The sequence below is a fragment of the Cyclopterus lumpus genome, chromosome 20 (genome assembly GCF_009769545.1).
Source record: "Cyclopterus lumpus isolate fCycLum1 chromosome 20, fCycLum1.pri, whole genome shotgun sequence".
Taxonomy (NCBI): domain Eukaryota; kingdom Metazoa; phylum Chordata; class Actinopteri; order Perciformes; family Cyclopteridae; genus Cyclopterus; species Cyclopterus lumpus.
In genome coordinates, this window is record NC_046985.1 from 9,233,623 (window position 1) to 9,254,616 (window position 20,994).

Sequence of the window (20,994 nt, forward strand, 5' to 3'; positions counted from 1 at the left end):
ATCCTGCTTTATTATTGGATTTGAAATTTAAAGAATAAATATTAAGTAACTTATCACACCTACTGAACTAACGTTAAATGTTTACTGAAATGTGTGCTGTTTATGTTTTCTGACTTTGCAGCTAAGATTACATGTATCCAAGCTATCTTTCAAGACCACATACCAAATCAGGGCCACAGCCCCCTTCACTCAGTGACCCCTGCAGTGTTAATCTATATCATGTCAAGACCTGGGTTTCCTGTAAGGGAGTGACTTGCCTCCACTTATGCAGGAGCACATGGCGGAGAGGAAATGTAGCACCTCCAGCGTCTTCACATGGCGGGGGCCATGCTTGTGGGGTTAATTCCTCTGAGAGCCAAACTAAACACAACATCTCCAGATCTTAGTAGGGTCATTAGATATATAGGGCCTCAGTACTGTAGCTACCTAGAGCTATTAATCATGGGCCTTGTCAATCTGCTGCTCTCATATCAGTCATTGTTGTTGTTCACTCCTTCATTTTTGTGTGGACAGCAAGGGAGAAGGCATTCCTCTGCAATCTGTGAAATATATGTTTATGTTAATGGTGAACATACTTTGGAATTAGAAAACTGCTAAATGTTACAAGAGTATGGTAAAATACACAAGTAATGGATTTTTGGCTGCCCACAATTTTACTTGATTAGAATTTACATACATTTTCCTATTCCACCTTTAGTCATGCATATAAATGTCCATCTGGTGATAATCACAATATTTACATGTCCAATGAGTTCAATATGTTTCACTGATACTTAAATCACTATGGAAGACAAAACTATTTTAGAAGTGCATACTCTAAATACTTTCTCAGCACTGTGACAGTCATCCATGTAATACATTTAAATATCTGGCAAAAATACAAGCTATTCAGTAGACTGTGCACCTATTCAACTATTTCACATTTCTAAATTACATTAAATATAATCTAATAAGTTTCCTCTTCTAAACCTCTACACCAAACACCATTCAATTTAGGACATGGAACAAATAATGGTAAAAGAAAATCATTATAGAAAGTGGTGCCAAAGCTTATGCGCATGAGAAAAAACAGACACCTCCACAGCCCCACTGGGATTGTCTCTGCGATACATGACATCAAAAATATACATTTAGCCATAACAATACCGTAAAAAAAAAAAGACATGACACAAACTCAGGCCAAAGCAGCGGCCTTTTAAAAAAAGGCAGACTCGGTGAGTGTCTGCTTCGACGGAGAGCAGACGCGCTGGTTGAATAGACTCCAGTGTGTGCGGCTTCTGTTCCTGCGCTGCATCACTGCCACACCACAACCTGAACGCGGTGGTCACTCTGCCGGAGTGTGTACCACGAGAGCCAAGCTGGGCTGGGAGTGACTCCGCAGAGACATCCCACACATTGCAGCCGATTCCCTTTGAGCCTGTGCAGAAGCTTGAGTTTGTTGTTCCATTATGTAATGCTGTGACAGGCTACACTTGAATGACTGACTGGTGCTAGGTTAGGCTGTGCAGTAAATGCAACCATGGTGTGCGTGTGTTCAAATGTTGGGCTGCAGAAGATTACAGGCCCCATGCACATGCTGGGCCATTTTTAATTAAGAGCCAAAGCATGAAGGGAAACAATGACGGAGTCAAGAGTCCCACGTCTTAAGAATAGTGTAATATATTTACAAAAGGACTGAATATGTGACGACAAATGTCCATCTTATACACCAGGGCAAGCGTTTATGTTTCCATGTGCTATATGTTGCATAAGAGTGACATTTAATAATACAATTGGTTTTGTATGAATGAAACACAGACAGCAGTTGCACTTTTTATTTGTTTACTGTATAAACCTTAACTACTTCTAGGACAAAATAAGAAATTAAAAAAAAAAAAAAAAACAACCCCAAGATTCTACCCATAAAGTTAAACATAAACAATTTCTAGACATGCACAAGAAAAAAAAACTTCCAGGTAAAATCAAAATCAGCTCGTATTTCACGTTTAATTGCCAGATGTGTTGATTTGATTGAAGAGTTTGTCCTTAATGACTTGAGACATCAGGCCATGAATTGCCTCTATGGTTGTCTTGCAGCTAAAACAAACCGGAATGAAAAATGGTTATTAGTTCAGTTAGCCCAGCAAAACAGACACGACATACAGATATGTAATGCGTACACTGGTATCAGAAGACTATCAAGGGTAATAACTAGTGATGGTATTGTTTGTGGTCATTTGTAGTACTATGTTTCTATTTGTAAAACAGATATTACAGTAACTACTAATAAACAGATTAATAGGGTGAATGTTCATGCTCTTTGGGTTGGTTTGAATCATAAATAAATAAATACAAATATAATAAACAAATGTAATAGTGCTGCAGGTTAATATTTTTTCTTGTTCTGTTTTGAATCACACTACTTGGACAGAAAAAAAAATACAGATCAAGAAATGAGTTGAATTCTATGTCAATAATTGATTGCCAGAAAATAAATGTGCAGCTTTTTTGATAATCGGTTAATTGTTTAAATCATTCTTCGTTTTATATAATTGTCAACTGAATCTCTTTGGGTTTTCGGACAGTCTAGATAAAATAAGATCATTTTCTTTTTGGAAAATGTTTTATCATTAATTGAGAAAATAATCAGCAGTTCAAAATCTGTGCTGAGAATTATGGTGGTTATAACCCTAAAAGCAAAAAATGTGACACCATTTTAAATTGACAAAAATATATATATATATTACCAACTATCTTTATCAGCGCCCAATTGAAAAAAATATTTGTGGAAATGGGGTGAAACCGCCACATCTTACACATGATTAAAGTTATTGTTAAGATAATACAGAGACAATAATGTATTATCAACAAACCAATTGACTAGGCAATACCAAATATCACACAATAATAAAATATAATGAAATTTGTTAAAAGTAATACTCTGAATCACTTTCTTTTTAGGATCTATAATATACAATAAGAAATTATAGTTCCCTTAATTAAGGAAGTTTACATTTAGGTCTGCAGCCCTTTTCCCTGAGAGAAAGATTTACCTGTCTCGTGTTGCTTTAGCCAGTTTGTCCTCAGACTTCCTGTCATGCGTGTCCAACCCGAGCATGAAGCTGCCTCTGCCCAGCTGGGCCTCCGACTGCTCTAGCTTCTCCGACAGGTCAAACACCTGGCCCGTGGTGTAGTCCGAGTTCTGACCATCCAACAAACACGCACAAACCAATTCATGCACAATTTGCCAACAAAAAAGGTAGATAACAGACTTTACACAAAGAAAAAGAATTTTGCAGAATGACGACAAATCTGTCGAACAAGCTGAAGGAACACTTGTGTGTTGTGCTGAATGAAAAGAAGCCAGTGAAACGTTTGCTTAAGGTGAGGCTGTGTTTTTAGTGGGAAAGGTAATTAAAACACAATGACACAGGGGCCCCTGACTAGGGCGACAGTGTAGCAACTGACAAAGCCTGTCACCCAAGGAGCAGCTCGTCCTTGACATCTAGTCAATTCATCTTCATCCAGAATGCCAAAGAGCTTACTGTTTGGATAAGGCCGATGCCTATTTAGACTGTTTAGTCAAGCTCGGAACAGAGTCACTGCATCCACAATGGGAATTCACATGAGTGGATTTCAATCTTTACAATGAACTTGGAGGGGGGAGCAGAGGAATCCATGTTGAACCACAACAGCATCTGTATCACTGCAGTTGGGTCCAACTTTAATATTGATCCCTTATGTTAAAAAGTTTAAATTAAGCGCATTACTAAAATCAACAAACAGACTTTTACCTACTAAGCAGCAATAAATCATGACATCACAAGCGGGTGAACGAATGTCTGAATGAGTTATAGTGTAATAATCAACCATAAATCAAAATGTCAAACAATTAGCAGTCATTTAGTTTTTTGAAGTTGTCTACATACCGTCAGGAGACTTGAGGAACTTAAGGTATTGACCCAATATTTGTTCCAAAGGAGTTCCAGAAGCTTTCTATCAAGGGACGACTTGAAGTAAGTTACCTCCAAGGCGTAATACCTAAATAAAACAAATCAAAGCAGAAACATGAGCCACATACACCACAGTCACATAGTAGTACAGAGTACACTATACAAAACAGTGCGGCCAATTTAAAAATTAAATGATGTCTGAACATGATGTATGTTTTAAGTACTTTCATCATAAATATATGTAATATTGTGACAACACTGTGATATACATCAATACTCACTGTTTACAGTGAACACCAAAGTCTTCAATCTTGTTCAAGGGGATTGTTTGGTATTCTGAGGGTCCCTCGTCAGGGGGTTTGTAACCCTGAAAATCCAAAGAGGAAATACTGAAAATTACCAACTAACCAGATAATTATTACACAAATAAGGAATCAAGAAATGCAATTGACAGGCAATTACAAAATCATGAATTCTAGTGTATATAGTAAAACAAATAAAAAACAATGAAATACAAATTTAAAAATACAAACAAAAACACACATGCAAATTCATCATTAGTAGCAAATTATGTAATTACTATTAGAATTATATTCTCAGGAGAACTGCCTCTGTTTACAGTATTTGCTTTACCTTTGGGTAGGTCCTGAAGGCGCCAAGGTTGACTTTCCCTGCTGAAATGGTCCGAGTGGGGTCAATCTGTAGGAGGCAGGATACAGTAGAACAGGAAAACAAAGTCAGGGGTCACACAAACCCTCCAGGGACCACTCAAATCCGGCAACCAGGAGCATTTTACTGTGGCTGTCGGTGTGCTGAAAATGCACACTTAATTACATGACGCCCATGGCATTTAAGCACCGCTCAACCAAATGAAGTGTAAATGGCATACATGGCTGAAATAGTATAATATTCATTAGTACTACATGGAAAACTTACAACCAATAAATCAGTAATCCCCCCGTCTCTGTTACATGTACATTAACTTGTTTTGTCATAGTTTGAAAGAAATGCGTTACTTCCCTGAATACCATGCTCATGTGGTGCAATTAGAAATCACAGTAAACTAAGCATTTGGCTTGAAATTTAAAACAATTATTACTATTTCCAGAATCTTACCACAACAGCCACAAAAGGCTCCTGGAACTGCTGGTTGAGCATCTGAGTGCTGACATCTATGCCAGACAGCCAGCAGCCGTAGCCCGGGTGACTGTGGTACCAGCCAATCGCATTCTCCAGCCGGCCAACCTGAGGGATGACAGACAGATGTCGGTTAACAAATTCAAACATTACTATACAGTATTCCTGCTTATTGCTTTGCAACAGTGCCTTTAAGAGCACAATACAACTATGGATAATAAATCACTAGCTACCATATCGACTTTACATTTTTTAAATATAATCTGCTTCAAATAATAGCGTCAAACCTCAATTCTACGGTAAACATTTGGGTATCAGCTTCTAAACTAAAATGTGGGTGTATGTCTAGTTCACATTACTAATAAAAGTAGGTTTTCTTTAACAACTGAATGAAATGTGTCCATGTCTCTAAATAAATAAATAAAAAGTTTGCAATTACAATTACATCTACAAAAAGTTATGAACTATAAATCCAAACGGTGTAACTGAACAGTGTATGCTGCGTTTGGTTCCTCCTCCTCTCTCAATCATGAAGTCTTTGAGATGCCCTATAATGAAAGTCAGTGTCCGACCTGTTTGGCATTTTCAATGTAGGCGGCCATGTATTCATACGCTGCAGCCTGGGCGTTCACTCGCGTTTCTGTGCCCTCCACGGGCAAGGCAAAGCTGTCCATGATGATCATGGTTTCACCGTCCACCTTCCCCAGCATGAGGCCCATAACCTCCAGGTTACCTCCGGACCTGGCATGCATCACCATCTTCAACAGGGCCAAGGCGGAGATCTTGCAGTACTTGAAATAGTGATGACTACGGGTTAAAAGAAAGACACACGTTTAATACCAGGTGTATGTAAGGGACACTACTAGGGAGTAAATACACGCGCACAGTTAACGCGAGCCGCATCGCTGTTGACAAATAAGCCAATGCTAGTTCGTGAAGCTATCGAGGGGCTTCTTCTAAAGAAATACACCCACCGTGACACAACACACGACAGCGAACATTTAGCTCATGACCCTCTTAGACTAAATATCACATTACTGTGTTCTACTTACTCCTTAGTCCATGGTTTAGCGGCGAGGATTTCTTGCTGTTGCTTTTTGTCATATTTGTAGATTTCGTCTATGCTCTGAACTTCCTGCATGCTGTTAGATAGCTCCCATGTTTTCTGAGCCGTGTTGCTCCCCGCCATGACGAATTATCTAAGCGAAAAAAACAACTTATTCGTCAAAACCCCTATTTCTGCTCAAGTAACCGAATAACTTATATTTCTCATATAGTTTGATCCCGTAAGAGGGCTAAATGTCCACTTTGTCAGGGGGCCATGACAGTTAATGATACCAATATACCAAAGTGGGATCGCGGGGACGTTTATCATAATGTTACACAAATATGACGTTGATATGATTGTATGATACACTACATGTTATACATAACGAATAAATGTAACTACATGTACAACAATAAATATCCAACTGAAGTGATTTATCTTATATATCGCTCATATTAAAGTGCGCTCACCCCTTTCCCAGAATACATGGTTTAGTCCGGGGAAGACTCACAAATAACTGTCGAGGACTCGCTGACATCTAGCGGCGCTTTTCAGAGAAGCAGATTCCTCATGAAGGTTTTGGTTTCCAGGTCTTTGACGCGACTTAAAGTGAGGCCGAATGAGTTTGACGAAGCGACAAAACTGCAGCTACTGTGGTAATGAAACTAAATAATTTACTTAAAGCCTATTGGCAACGTGCAGAGTAAGGAGCGTATGTTAGGTTAACGTTAGTTGGTGCCAGGTTGGTGCTTGTTTTATAGCGTTTGTTGGGATGTTAATTAGCAAGTACACTGACATTCTGCTGGGGTTTATAACGTTAGTCCCACTTCAGAAGCTAACTTTACTCCAACACTAAGAGCAAATATCATTTGATAGGTTATAAGTGTGAGCTCGGTTACGTCACCTCCTGGAGGAGAACCGTCTGTATCATGGTTGCCTATAGCAACAATATGACGCTTTGCGTCTGGCAGTCAAGACAAGGGAGCGTGTGCCACTTTTCGGTCTGTGAATGCAAATTATAATACTATGAAAAATAATCATATGTGATAGTATGTATGACTTTTTATTGCTAGAGCGGAGTTGTGTAGTTCAGCTTTGACGTTAATTAATGGACGAAAGATGGGACTTTTTTCGAGGAGCATGAAGAGGAAACACCCACAGATATACCACTCAAGGGTAACACATGCAAGTCGAGGTATGTGAAATATCAATGCTCTGATGATTAGCGGGTTGTTTTAACGAGCAAATATATACTTTATGTTTTAACATCATGTTGTCAACAGTCAAGGGCTGTTAATAAAGGCAGCACGGTGTGGATATGCCTTCAGCATCAGTGGCACACAGAATAGCCCCAAATCCAGACAGAGGTATTGTGTGATTCTCTCATACTGAACGGATTACACTCTTTGAGGAAAGGTTAATGTTACACACTTTAAGTGGTATATACTGCATGTGATACTTTTCAGGCTTAAGTTTAAGTTCGCTGCTGGGAAATGACTATGAAAGGAAGAAGAAACAACTTCAGCAGGAGCTTCGACTGGAATACAAACATGCTGCCAAGGTCTGATGATGTATTTAAACACTGATAATTTCATAGTGAAAAGACATATATGTTACCTCTCTGTTGCATTTTGCTGAGTAACCATCCCGTCCTATGTTTTCATGTTCTTCCTCCAGATAAAGGATCTGAAAACTAGTGAACCTCCAACACAACCCCAGGGTCTCTTACTACCCATTGAGGAGAAGATATTGGTTCAGGTGTGTGTCTGTGTGTAACTCTCCATGATCATCAAAGCGGGACTTTACTACCTGGCATGACATGAATAGCTCACAACTACACTAACGGAGTTATACTGCAGCGCAGTGAATTGTTGATTGTACAGTGCTTTGTGTCTCATGGCAAGTGCTTTTGTGTACAACTGCTTGCAGACCTGTTAAAGCTTAGGCCGAGTGACTGGTTAAGGCATTGGGGATTGTAAGTTTAGGTTCCACCTCGGTTGGTAGATTTATGAACAATTTACAGTATCATGAAATACTATAGGTGAGTCCCCCATAATGCAGGGCGAAGGGGGAACAACTTTGCTCAGTGACATTCAGGCTTATCTGAGCTTAATACATAATGCAACATTGTATCAATGATACAATTAATTCAGGTATCACAAACTTGCTCAGGGAATGTGACAAAAAGGGAGTCCATGGAAAGGTTGTACTAGAAAACCAAACCTAATTTGTTAAACTAAAGTTAACTCAATTGGACAATGAAGTGTGTAGATCAGCAATGTAGGCAAAGGAAAGCAGGCCATGCATGAGCGCTGTGGCGGCGCTGCCGGTGAAAAACTTTTTTGCGAGAAACTGAACTCAAAACCCGGACAAAGCATCTATTGTCTTTATTAAGTTAGAATAAATCTTGTTGCCTTTAAGCAGTTTTGGTAAACTGAGAGGTGACTGATATAAGAAAGGTACATCTTATATTCAAAAGATAAGTTACTGCATGATGATGGTTTCATATATTTGGCTTTATTGTTATGTGTGGGAGTTGAGTTAGACATCAACAGAGAAATTAATTAATGAAACTAGAAAAAAGAGAGCGGGATACACATAATATTGCTATTCATAAATCAGATTAAAATACAGCATTGCAATTATGTAGCTGGTGTCCTGTCTGAATGAGATGGCTGCTTCAGACACATGACTCTGATTTTGTTTCTCTCACAGAAAAAACTAAGAGAGGAGAGAAAAAAAGAATACAACCTCTTCCTACAAGAAAAAGCTAAAATCGAAAGGTTTAAGAGGGGGACACCTCCTTTAACTTCAAAGGTAATGTGAATAATAAATGAACACAATGAAAGTTAAACAATTCCGCTCTCTCCTAAACAAAATCCATGGTTTGTTGAAGAATATTTTTGCTATCTGCTTTAAAACTTTTAAATCACCAAGGCATATAAAGTAAATTCTTCTCATATTCCATTGTTTTTTCAGCCTGGACAGGTTCAAGCTTCAGATGCTGTGTACATTTCTTCTCCAGCTTCTCCTCTGCCCATCCTCAACATCCATAAACACATCCACCCTCCTCCCAGGGAGCACCCTGCCTCCAGGAGAGTTGCTGCCACTCTGACTGAGGCAGTGGATAATGGAGAAAGCACAGGGACTCGGGGTCCAGGCCATCGGAGGCGAAGGCAAAGGCAACTTCCCAAACCAAAAGAGCCCTATAGCTCTGAGGAGGAGCCAATCACAGACAAAGAGGAAGAGTTGGAGTTTAGACACAAGAGGCGACAAGATGGACACACTCTAGAGCCAGAGTACACAGAGGGGAGGAGAACCAGAGAACGCAGAGCTAACAGGTGTAGCTTTTTTCTGTAGTCTGATTTAGATTTTTGTCTGTTACATATATATCACAGACAGAAGAGTAGATATGATGATGTAATACCTCTTTACTTGTCTGTCTCTATAGCAGAGCTCCTCAGCGCACGAAGAAGGTGGGGGCCCCTAGTGTTCGAGATCAGAACAACAATGAATGGGTTTGGAAGTCAGAGTAAGCAAGATTAATTTATATGTACTGTTCTGGTGGACAGCAGCACTGAGGTTTGCAATGCTGAAACAGAATCATCGTAGATAGCAGTAGTGTTCACACGCAGAGGTTGACAGCCATTAACATCTTCTTGGAAAGTCGCATACATTTTCCCAATCATTAAAATAATCAGATCGAATGAGCCAACACTGGGAAACGGCAACACAAGATCGGTACGGATCATTTCTGCAATATTTAGTTATTGCTCTTCAGTACTTCTCATGCATGCCATTGCCTTTCATTTTTTGCCGTTTATGCCAATAAGTTGAGCCGCACTCATTAAGCTGTTAACGTGTGGAACGGTGATGGTGGGTGAGTCTTGGTCCAGCTCCAGGCAAACAATTACTCACCCCAGCTCTACCAGAGTAGCTGGATGGATTGGAGAAGGAGGCTTCACCTCCTGTCTCTGAGACCAAAAGCTCTGCAGGCAAACTACGAGACAGTGTATGATGTAAAATGATAGCTGGGTGTGACTCAGACCGCAACTGACTGTTGTGCTGTTACCCACATACACTGTCAGTAATTGGAGGGCTCTTGTGATGTTGTCCATACACAAACATTCACCCTCCTCCCAGGGAGCACCCTGCCTCCAGGAGAGTTGCTGCCATTCTGACTTTGGCAGTGGATAATGGAGAAAGCACAGGGACTCGGGGTCCAGGCCATCGGAGGCGAAGGCAAAGGCAACTTCCCAAACCAAAAGAGCCCTATAGCTCTGAGGAGGAGCCAATCACAGACAAAGAGGAAGAGTTGGAGTTTAGACACAAGAGGCGACAAGATGGACACACTCTAGAGCCAGAGTACACAGAGGGGAGGAGAACCAGAGAACGCAGAGCTAACAGGTGTTAACTTTCAGTTATTGCTCTCCAGCACTTCTCATGCCTTTAATTGTTTCCGGTTATGCCATTAGGTTGAGCCACTCTTAGTTAGCTGCTAATGTGTAGAACGGGAATGGTGGGTGAGTCTTGGTCCAGCTCCAGGCAAACAATTACTCACCCCAGCTCTACCAGAGTAGCTGGATGGATTGGAGAAGGAGGCTTCACCTCCTGTCTCTGAGACCAAAAGCTCTGCAGGCAAACTAAGAGACAGTGTATGATGTAAAATGGAAGCTGGGTGTGACTCATATGGGATCTGCTTGCTGAGCAGTTACCCTTACATACTGTCAGTAATTGGATGACTCTTGTGGAGTGTCTGATTTTGTGTATCTGTGTTTAATAGTCCGCAAATGCCAGACAGCACGAGGACGGCTGCAAGATCCAGACCTGCTACCAGCAAGAATACAGCCGGGTTTGGGACGGGACTAATGATTGGTAAATATCATTGTTATTGGATGGTGCTTTCGGACACATGATGGCTTGTGGGATCATTGATTGGGGTTTGTCACTTGAAATGCTTTTTCAGCATCATAGGCGACAGCACTTGTTTGCTTGTGGCTCTCTGTTGTCATGCAGGAGCAGCAGAAGAGCAGGCCGTCTCTCAGATGAAGAAAGAAAAGTACAAGCAAGAGCTACTGAAACAAATTGCTGAACAGCAGAGAAACAAGATCAGGTGAGTATTGATTCACTAAATCAGCATTTTCTAGAATTGTTTCAGATCATCCTTGAGAGTCAACAAACCACAGAGGATGCTGGGCTTGAACAGTTTTGTTTTCAGGGAGAAGAAACTTGAGCTGAGGGTTGCCCCCACTCGAGCCACAGACCCTGGGAAACAGGTAGACCGAATGACAAGAACAGGCTCGGATTCTCACAGTTTTTAGCAACATTTTCCATGATGTCAATGTCTAGATCCCATCTTACTTTAGCCATCACTCAGCAGATGTGTCATCCCTGTGTCTGCATAGTATAAAGTAAAGTAAATATTGTAGAAATGCCTCAACAGCACAATAAAGACATCTTACATAACACACATTATTTTCACCACCACAGATTATCATTATATTATTTTTGTAGTGACGGCTTGAGAAACACCTAATCTTGAGGTTTTCTCAATATGTGCTGCCTCATTTCCTGTGATGGATATCTTTTACATGATGCCTCTCTTCCAGCCTGACCGACGAAAGCAGTTTGGGGCTATAAATCGTCAATACGACAGCTGGAGACGAGACGTCTCACAAGAGGACACGGAACAGAGAGGCCCCCCAGGAAACACTCATGTGGACTTCAGTACAGCTCCCAGTCAGCTGACAGAGAAGACAGCGCCTGGATCTGGAACAAGAGCAGCACACGGTGTCCCCTCGCTCCACTATTTGGACGAGGACTACCACAGGGACTCCTCAAGCATGCTGGCAGAAGTGGCCATCCCAAGGTAGCTCACTGTTGCTTTGTGTTGCCACACATGAATGATATGAACAACTCTGCTGCAAATTCACTGTTGTTTATGTGATTTTGTTTTTTTCAGGGTTGCTGGTGTTCCTCCCACTTTAACTAATAACTACAAGACTCCTTATGATGCAGCTTACAACTACTATGGGAACAGGAATCCATTAGATCTTAATCTTCCTTACAATCAGAGTACTGTATTTCAACCATCTTCATGTTATTTTTTGCCTCTTTGCCATTCCCTAAAAATCCTGTTTGTTTTTCCCACATATCAGACAGACACTGGTTTCCATTCATTTCACCGTGCTACGAACATTGGCTGTCAAATTCACATAATCATTGTTAGAAAAGCATGATTTTCACTGTTATGGATCATTTACTGCATCTTAAGGTTCAACTCTCTGCAAAGTGATTTTTCATTGTCTTGAATGGAAACCAGTGGCTGCTTGGGGGTAAAACAATGCAAGATGTTTTTGGGAAAAGGTCAGCAGTAATGTATAGCGTGCATATTTGTACTAAACACTCAGTCATTTCTGTTTCTATCGTCTTCAGAGTCATAAAGTAACTTGCGGTATCTGTCCGTTTCAGATTAGATGGGAGAGATTTACATCGACATAAATAAACTCCCAGACCTCATAGTCGAGAACTATTTCCATTTATTATGGAGCCACTTTATCGCCATATCAATGGCCAAGAGGACTTGGCTGAGCAATTCATAAATCAAATTTTCCAGCAGAAGTGATTTTATTACTGAGGGGATATACTGTTTATTGGATATGAGTTCAGCAAATCCAGATGGATCTCACTTAATCCAGCGGGTGTGTTTGGTTACATTTATTTTATTTCCATTTTAAGTGTGCAGCCAAATTCTGGCCCAGGTCTGAGCTCACAAATATGTTAATGTTGGAACAAAAATCTGTCAGACTGTGGCAGAAGATAGTTAACAAAACTGTTCAATCTGTTTGTATTCATCATCTTGTATTTTTGCATTTTCTCTATTAGATCTGCCTGGAGGGATGCATCCGTCTGGGGATTTCCACAGCCATCCTCAAAGACCACCTACTTTCAGACCCAGGGGCCACACGGAGTCAGTGTCCATTTCTGCAATAGTAGTTTATCTATCCAGATGATAAAGTCAATGTACACAATTTAACACAATTTCCAAATGTGTGAAAACTTATTTTCAGCATCTGAGAACTTTTACACAAGTAGATGGTCATGAGACTTTTTGCTTTTCCTCCAGAAGAGGGCCCTCACGGCAAAATAACGATGTGTCTGCCCCCTCACTGTCTGCTTGTAGAGCAAGTGACCAGCATAGTGCATCTCCCCTGGATGGCGGAGAGCTTCCTGCAGAAAAGTCCCAGCAGAGGAGAGAGAGGGCCCTGAGCTACCAAAACGCACTCATGCAGCAGGTACGACATGTTCACCTGGCTGCACCCCTCCTGATCGCTTGAAGCAGACCCCATACGTTCATATTTAATAACTAACGTCACAAATTAGTGATGACAGTTTGGAACCAAGAAGAACTTGGGGCAGTGTGTTTTCTGGCCCACCTTCAAGTTCTGTTAGCTGGTAGTTGGATGTTTTTTGGGGGTTTGGCTAACTCCGTGACAGTTCAAGGAGCAGCACACTGTCCGACATGCTTACTGTCACACTGACATGCGAGTGATTGCTGTAACTGACTGGTTCCTCCGTGCTGACACCAGAGGAAAACCAGACATCCACTTTAGGGACGGACCAGATACGTTGACAGTTAGACAAGACCATGGTGCAGTTAGCATTTCCCCATGGGCAAAGAACTGTGTTGCAGCAAGACTATAAGACACACATCGACTTGCATTCCACTGAAGCCTTTGAAACATCTTGCCTGCCTTGTGTCCAGATCAATGAAAAAGAGGGGCGTAAAAGAAGAGAGAAAGAAGAGAAGGAGCAATATGATGTTAAGCTAGAGGCTGAGATGTTGGCATACAACCCCTGGGGGAGAAGTGGAGGAGGTGCTTCAATTAAAGACGAAAAAGGCAACCTTGTTAGTAAGTTCGGTTTCACTTTGTCTTTTAATGAGGTCTACTAAACTTGAGATAATATATGATGAATCGTGATAAATAGTAATACAGGTTGTTTGAGGTACATGTATATGTTCCCACGCTCTCAGGTGACTTGAATCAAATGCACAAGACCAACGAGGAGTCGTATCGGAATCCTGTGTCCAGGAAAAGTGGACCGACACAAAGCTTTTCGATGACTGACGCACACACTCCTGGAGCTGAAGGCAGGGCTCCCCTTTCCCATCGACTACCAGGTAGTGTTCAATTCCTCTGAGTCACTGTGCCAACAAACTGACTCCTGTCATCCAGAGTATTTCAGTGCACTGTGCATTTGTGCGTGTGCACATGCACACATTGCTCTTCTTTATAGAGGGATGACTGTCCTTGTTTGTCATTGCAGGTTTCAATGATAAGCCAACTCCACAGCAGCTCCACGTGCAGGACAAATACAAAGAAGACCTGAAACAACAGGTAGGTCCTGGGCCACACGCTTCAGTCCACACAGGTCACCTCTTGGATGCTGCTCGGATGTCTCTCCTTTCTTTTTATTGAAATCAGAAAGACTTTTGTATTGTTTACAAACACTTCAGTGGTTTTGAGCACTTTGAAGAAGTTGTAAATAACTATACATGTAACGTGCTATTACCAACAGATAGAGGACAACAAGCAGAAGCATAAAGAGGAGATGGAACGAATGAGGATTAGCTGGTAGTTGGATGTGTTTTGGGGGTTTGGCTAACTCTGTGACAGTTCAAGGAGCAGCACACTGTCCGACATGCTTACTGTCACACTGACATGCGAGTGATTGCTGTAACTGACTGGTTCCTCCGTGCTGACACCAGAGAAAAACCAGACATCCACTTTAGGGACGGACCAGATACGTTGACAGTTAGACAAGACCATGGTGCAGTTAGCATTTCCCCATGGGCAAAGAACTGTGTTGCAGCAAGACTATAAGACACACATCGACTTGCATTCCACTGAAGCCTTTGAAACATCTTGCCTGCCTTGTGTCCAGATCAATGAAAAAGAGGGGCGTAAAAGAAGAGAGAAAGAAGAGAAGGAGCAATATGATGTTAAGCTAGAGGCTGAGATGTTGGCATACAACCCCTGGGGGAGAAGTGGAGGAGGTGCTTCAATTAAAGACGAAAAAGGCAACCTTGTTAGTAAGTTCGGTTTCACTTTGTCTTTTAATGAGGTCTACTAAACTTGAGATAATATATGATGAATCGTGATAAATAGTAATACAGGTTGTTTGAGGTACATGTATATGTTCCCACGCTCTCAGGTGACTTGAATCAAATGCACAAGACCAACGAGGAGTCGTATCGGCATCCTGTGTCCAGGAAAAGTGGACCGACACAAAGCTTTTCAATGACTGACGCACACACTCCTGGAGCTGAAGGCAGGGCTCCCCTTTCCCATCGACTACCAGGTAGTGTTCAATTCCTCTGAGTCACTGTGCCAACAAACTGACTCCTGTCATCCAGAGTATTTCAGTGCACTGTGCATTCGTGCGTGTTCGTGCACACATTGCTCTTCTTTATAGAGGGATGACTGTCCTTGTTTGTCATTGCAGGTTTCAATGATAAGCCAACTCCACAGCAGCTCCACGTGCAGGACAGATACAAAGAAGACCTGAAACAACAGGTAGGTCCTGGGCCACACGCTTCAGTCCACACAGGTCACCTCTTGGATGCTGCTCGGATGTCTCTCCTTTCTTTTTATTGAAATCAGAAAGACTTTTGTATTGTTTACAAACACTTCAGTGGTTTTGAGCACTTTGAAGAAGTTGTAAATAACTATACATGTAACGTGCTATTACCAACAGATAGAGGACAACAAGCAGAAGCAGAAAGAGGAGATGGAACGAATGAGGATTGAGGAGGAGAAAGATGAGAAAAGGCTGGCGGCCCAGAGGGCCTGCATACAGCAAGAATATGACAAGGAGCAAAGAAAGCAAAAGGAGATGCAGGTGAATTTCCTTTGATGAGGAGCAGCACTGTCATTCCTTCCTGACAGTGAAGGGGTCTCCAGTCACACTGGGCTCACCATTGAGAAACAATATGCTTTACTCTCTGCAGCATATGAAGGAAAAAGCAGGTTGGATCCAGGAATCCAAAACTCAACACCAGGAGGAAGAAAAGAGGGTGAGACAGGAAGAGGAGAGTGAGAAGAAGGTACCTGAGAGCGCCAGAGACAGAGAGGAGAAAAAGGGGCTTTTGAGTTATGAGGTACAGTCAGCATGAAAACAACATTTGTGCTGTAGCTTTCAGTTTTATTTAACATCTGTCAAATAATGTGCCTCTGCTCTGCTATAACTAGCAGAGAGAGCCATCTCCTCCCATCCCAACCTTGCAGAGGAAGCAGACAGCGTTTGTGGCATCCAGACCTTCGTCTGTTGAGAGCCAATTCACCGCCAGGACTGTAAGTCACGCAGGAAAACGGATGCACATATTTTCAAATCAAGACTCTTTTGATGTGAATCTAAAAATGTTAAAATGCCCACAATTTCCACAACAGGGGCGGTCTGTGTCAGCACCACATTCCCCACCAGTCCCTGAGAAAATCTACCCGCTACAAGGTGAGTGAGCCCCTATCAAATGGCTACCTGCTTGTGAATCATATATTGCCACTTAGTCATTTATTGTTCCCATCCTGTCTCCCCTCACTCCCTCTGGTGGTTTCAGACGGTCAGCAGGAAGTGATCAGAGAGCTCTCAGCCCTCCGTAAGTATCTGAGAAATGAGCAGAGACAACTGGAGCTTCAACGATGCCAGACAGATCTTCAGGAGAGTCACTACACTCCCTCCAACAGGTATTACAGTCCGACTCCCCTGAATGATGGGTGATTTGCGTCGGTATATCGTGCCCAGAATGAACAGGATATAATAATTTTAGCCTGGTGAAAGAAATTGCCATTTAGAGAACCAATTAGACATGCTCGACCCCTTCAGGTCCCATTTGACCTAAAACACCCTCAGTCACATTAAGTTTAAGATACAATGCTAATTCTGACTTGTTAAATGGCTTGATTAGCTTTTTGTATGTATGGAGGCTCTCTCATGTTCTGAGTTAATGAAAGTGACCCAGGTCTAATTGGCTATCTTCTAATCTCCATTCTGATTTGTTTGAGGGACTCATTACTGCAGAAATGTAACAGTATGATCCCAAGTGGATTTTTTCTTTTCATCCGCCTTCACCATGCAAGATCAGCAGGGTCACCAGCAGTGCAGGATTCAGTAGGGATTCAGAACAATGCTGAACGACGATTCAGCAGGACGCGTGGCTGCTTATTTACCTCTAACCATCCTTTGCTCAGACCCACAGGACGACACAGAGAGGCCTTTAAATCAATGCACAAGCAAGCTGTCCAGCCATCAACCAGGAGTCCCTTCTCTGGTGCTGCAGGAGTTAATATGCAAAATATCAGGGAGTTCAACCAGCTTAAGTACAGAGGTAATGACACATTGACTGATTTAAGAAGCAACATTTGTTAATCAGATCACCCTTAGCTCACTCAAAGAAAAAAAGTAGTTTTTCTGTGTAATCTGTTTGCCTCAATTGCGCCATAGAGGTCGCCATAGAGGTCGCCATAGAGGTCGCCATAGAGGTCGCTATAGACCTCTCGGCGCAATATGACCAAGAGGTCACAAAACACAAGTCACGACTGCAAGAAGACGTCCTACAATACACTTAGAAACTGCAGTCCGACTTTTTATAGTGGTTCCTGGTATGTGAAACTGAAATATTGCTACTCCGATCATTCAGATAATAGTGATGAACTGAATATGATCCTTTGATGACAAATCATATTATCGTATTCATTCTTAAACAAGTTGGACTTACTTTCCTCCTGTATTCTGAAACAACCCATTTTTCTAACTTTAAGTAAGTGGTTGAAAACCCCTCCTCTAATGGCCTCGGTCATGATGTTGACGTAAGGACAAGAGACGAAGAACACTGCGGTCCTAAACCAGCTGGCCATTGCCAGATGGTGTAGACTTTCCAGAGCTTCATCAGTCCTCTGTCTCCCTCTAGCCACGCTGAAACTTGAATCTCATGAGGTCATGGGAGGCGTCCATCAGTGACAGGCCGTTTGGCAGCATAAACAGAGAATGTAATGCAAGCAACCAAGGAAATGGCTTTGGATTGGTTCCCAGACCGAGTTAATGCAGGAGTCTGAAAAGACACTCAAAAGCTCCAGTTTGTGAAAAACAAAAAAAATAGGAAGAAATGCTAGAATTGACCAAATCACTTCTATAGTCAAACTTCGAAGATATAAATGATGGAAAGTCCAAACTTGATAGGACAGGATGTGCTTTAGTGAGGAGGCTGTAACCAGCCTGTGGATGTGCTGAGTCACAGCCATGTTTCAGAGAGTAGAGGAAGAAGGGGACTGTAATGAAGAGAGCAATTATAAATCACTCAAACCAAAATGAAAATTGTTAGTTTCTCTTCTAATGTCTACCTCTCGTCGGTGCCCCCTGACCTTATCTTTCTCGTTTATTTCTGTGCTAATGCAACTGTTATTGCTGCATCAATCCAAGGAAGCCATGTAACAACATCTCACGGGACAATACACTATCTATTATTTGTCAGACACAGCGTCTCGTGAGGAGGTCCGTCACATGTACCCGGACCCTCCCACTGATGAACAAAGTCTGGACATCCAACAGCAGGCACTTCTTCGTGAACAACAACGCAACATCCGGCTAATGAAGAGAAAGGAGGAGCACGGTCAGTCGGCAGACACACACTCACATTTCTCCTGTTGTGCTCTTTAACTCATTGTTCTGTGTTTCCTTACAGATGTTTTGGAACAGCCACTGAGCCACCATCAGTCTGTGAGTGTTCATCACATAATGAATAAATTTTTATTGTGACAGGATGGTCGAGTAGATCTAGCATGTTTCTTAGTTAATTGGTGCTTGCCTGTGTTTATTTATTCTCTCAGAGGAACAAACCTGGACGCTCCATCCACGCAGAATCCACACTGCCATCTGAGGCCTCTTTTATTGGTAAGTCTGGCTAAACATAGTCTGTTTGTTAAGACCGTTCCCTGTTCATTTTTTCTTATTCTTTCAAGTATGAAGAAAGTGTTTACATCAGTGGGGGCCACAATATGCTCTGGGATTTCTTTTCCTTTTTCGGAGGCTCCAGACATTTTCCATAAAGATGACATGGCTGGGGAAGTCAGCTCCAGACTCCCTCACAATAGCACACCACAACAGCCTCTGCCAGGATAACTCTGCTCTGTGTCTCTGCGCCAGGCTAATTGTGGCACGTGCCAGCTCATGTCTGTGTTGCAGCTGGTGCCAAGGCTGGGTGCAAGGGGCACATGCCAGCTGTAGGGTGGAGATAGCACAGTGCCAGCCATTGGGAATGGAGGCAGTAGAGACATTGTTTAAAAAAAGTCTGCTGAAGAAAGGCTTTTTGCATACTTACCCTTTTCCATCCGAAACCCCTTCCAGGAAAAAAATTTTTTTTTTCTTGCGTGGAAAGAGTAATATCATTTTCACATTACAAATATTTGAACTGAACAAACTTTTAGGACTATAATCTCTGTCAAGAATAGGTTTGTGTGTAAAGATGAATGGCTTTGTCAGATGTTTACAGTGGTGAAGGGCCGGTTCATCAACAGAGACGCCGTCAGCCCTCAGAGCGCCACGAGAGAACCACCTCAGGGAGGAGACATGACTACGATGTATGGTGCCGAGCAGTGAATTCATTATTTGTTTGCTTTGTATTACTCGAGAGCCAGTAGTTCTCTAATGTTATCACGTTGAGTTGATGAGAATGGTGGTCAATCTCTTCCCTCTGATCTCTTTTGTCCGGGACGTGTCTGTGTCCATGGATCAGTGGGACCGTAACAACCAGCCAGGTGCTCAGTCTGTGCAGTCAGTGACTAGTTTGCACCTTGAATGCAAAGTCAGGGACCACAACCAGCACCGCATCACGAGACGAGACCCTGGTGATTATAGCTGCAGATCAGGTAAGAGAAAATACTTAATATTTATATATGACGGATGCTAATATAACAAGCCTGGCAAATGGCTGCGTGAAGATGTACAGAAAGACTCAATATATCTTAATATATTTGTGTCTCATCTTACACAGGGAAAGCAGTAGATAACATTAAGTGTCATTTATATTAAAGCTGTTTTTTATGGTATTTTGTCAGATTTCTGACACGTGCTTTGTCTCATCAATCCAAAAAATTAAGATAGAATATATGAAGAAAAAAAAACAACTTAAATTTCAGGCATCATTTATTATGTAGTTTGCCTAAAGAAATGTGTGCTAGATAATGAACTTCTATGTACTCTTCAGAGGGGCCGTCTGTGGATGAAGTGAATGTCTCGTTGCTGCGTTCTGCCTTGGAGAGGCGTGTCTCCATGGAGACTGTTGCCACAGAGGCGTGGCTGCGGCCCGGCACGTCAGATACTGTAAAACGCGCCGTCTGTATGGAGAGACCAAACAGTGGGATGGATGCTCCGCCCTGGCTGACACACCGCGTCTCATAGCTTCCATTAGCTGGTCTCCAAACCAGTGAGGATAGCTCCCTTTTCCACGGACGGCTCTCCTGAGAATGAACTTTGTTGCCGCGTGGTGCTTGAATCACTTTCTGCAGTTTAGTTACAGCTTCAAAAGCTTTTCGGAGAGTCTGCCTGTAAAAATATTAATGTCAGTTTAGACAAGAACCATCTTACACGAGACTCGGTTGGTTTCGCTCAGTGTGAAAAGCGCACTTTTGAACCTGCAATAGATTTAGTCCATGAATGTTTTGGATGATGCAGATCTGTGAATACACCGTGAACACACATGTGTGTTAATGTAGTAATTTATTTTAGAAATATGAGTTTATTTTATTCTAAAATGTTACGTGTGTCCTGGCTGGTCATCAATGGAGAAAAATAAACAGCGAGCAGTTCTGTCATTTAGAAGTC

General features: G+C 42.0%; 2 protein-coding genes across 2 annotated transcripts; one reads left to right on the forward strand and one right to left on the reverse strand.

The window, feature by feature from the left end:
• Positions 1-1,800: 1,800 nt before the first annotated feature.
• On the reverse strand, positions 1,801-6,411 carry cops5 (COP9 signalosome subunit 5). Its single transcript, XM_034560583.1, has 8 exons — positions 6,122-6,411; positions 5,642-5,876; positions 5,049-5,177; positions 4,566-4,631; positions 4,214-4,299; positions 3,909-4,020; positions 3,033-3,181; positions 1,801-2,076 (listed from the first exon to the last, which is right to left on the reverse strand). Exons 1-8 carry the CDS (start codon positions 6,256-6,258, stop codon positions 1,986-1,988), a joined length of 1,005 nt encoding a protein of 334 aa, XP_034416474.1. The 5' UTR covers positions 6,259-6,411; the 3' UTR covers positions 1,801-1,985.
• Positions 6,412-6,650: 239 nt separating this feature from the next.
• Positions 6,651-20,964, forward strand: LOC117749332 (centrosome and spindle pole associated protein 1). Its single transcript, XM_034559715.1, has 33 exons — positions 6,651-6,773; positions 7,191-7,312; positions 7,401-7,484; positions 7,584-7,678; positions 7,795-7,875; positions 8,833-8,934; positions 9,097-9,458; positions 9,569-9,649; positions 10,901-10,992; positions 11,134-11,230; positions 11,336-11,393; positions 11,727-11,986; positions 12,080-12,192; positions 13,003-13,087; positions 13,301-13,412; positions 13,883-14,030; positions 14,153-14,299; positions 14,446-14,516; positions 15,064-15,211; positions 15,334-15,480; positions 15,625-15,695; positions 15,877-16,020; positions 16,130-16,279; positions 16,371-16,472; positions 16,569-16,629; positions 16,736-16,862; positions 17,367-17,503; positions 18,647-18,784; positions 18,857-18,891; positions 19,002-19,065; positions 19,654-19,751; positions 19,907-20,039; positions 20,378-20,964. Exons 3-33 carry the CDS (start codon positions 7,436-7,438, stop codon positions 20,569-20,571), a joined length of 3,702 nt encoding a protein of 1,233 aa, XP_034415606.1. The 5' UTR covers positions 6,651-6,773; positions 7,191-7,312; positions 7,401-7,435; the 3' UTR covers positions 20,572-20,964.
• Positions 20,965-20,994: the final 30 nt, after the last annotated feature.

What these genes read in the sequence shown, in the direction of transcription:
- cops5 (XM_034560583.1), bottom strand. Translation starts at nt 6,258, where the DNA reads ATGGCGGGGAGCAACACGGCTCAGAAAACATGGGAGCTATCTAACAGC. An exon ending in AGCCTTTTGTGGCTGTTGTG is followed by an intron (nt 4,632 to 5,048) that starts GTAAGATTCTGG and finishes TGCCTCCTACAG; the next exon opens with ATTGACCCCACTCGGACCAT. An exon ending in CCTTCAGGACCTACCCAAAG is followed by an intron (nt 4,300 to 4,565) that starts GTAAAGCAAATA and finishes TTGGATTTTCAG; the next exon opens with GGTTACAAACCCCCTGACGA.
- LOC117749332 (XM_034559715.1), top strand. Translation starts at nt 7,436, where the DNA reads ATGCCTTCAGCATCAGTGGCACACAGAATAGCCCCAAATCCAGACAGA. An exon ending in CCTTTCCCATCGACTACCAG is followed by an intron (nt 15,481 to 15,624) that starts GTAGTGTTCAAT and finishes TTGTCATTGCAG; the next exon opens with GTTTCAATGATAAGCCAACT. An exon ending in GAAAGCAAAAGGAGATGCAG is followed by an intron (nt 16,021 to 16,129) that starts GTGAATTTCCTT and finishes TACTCTCTGCAG; the next exon opens with CATATGAAGGAAAAAGCAGG.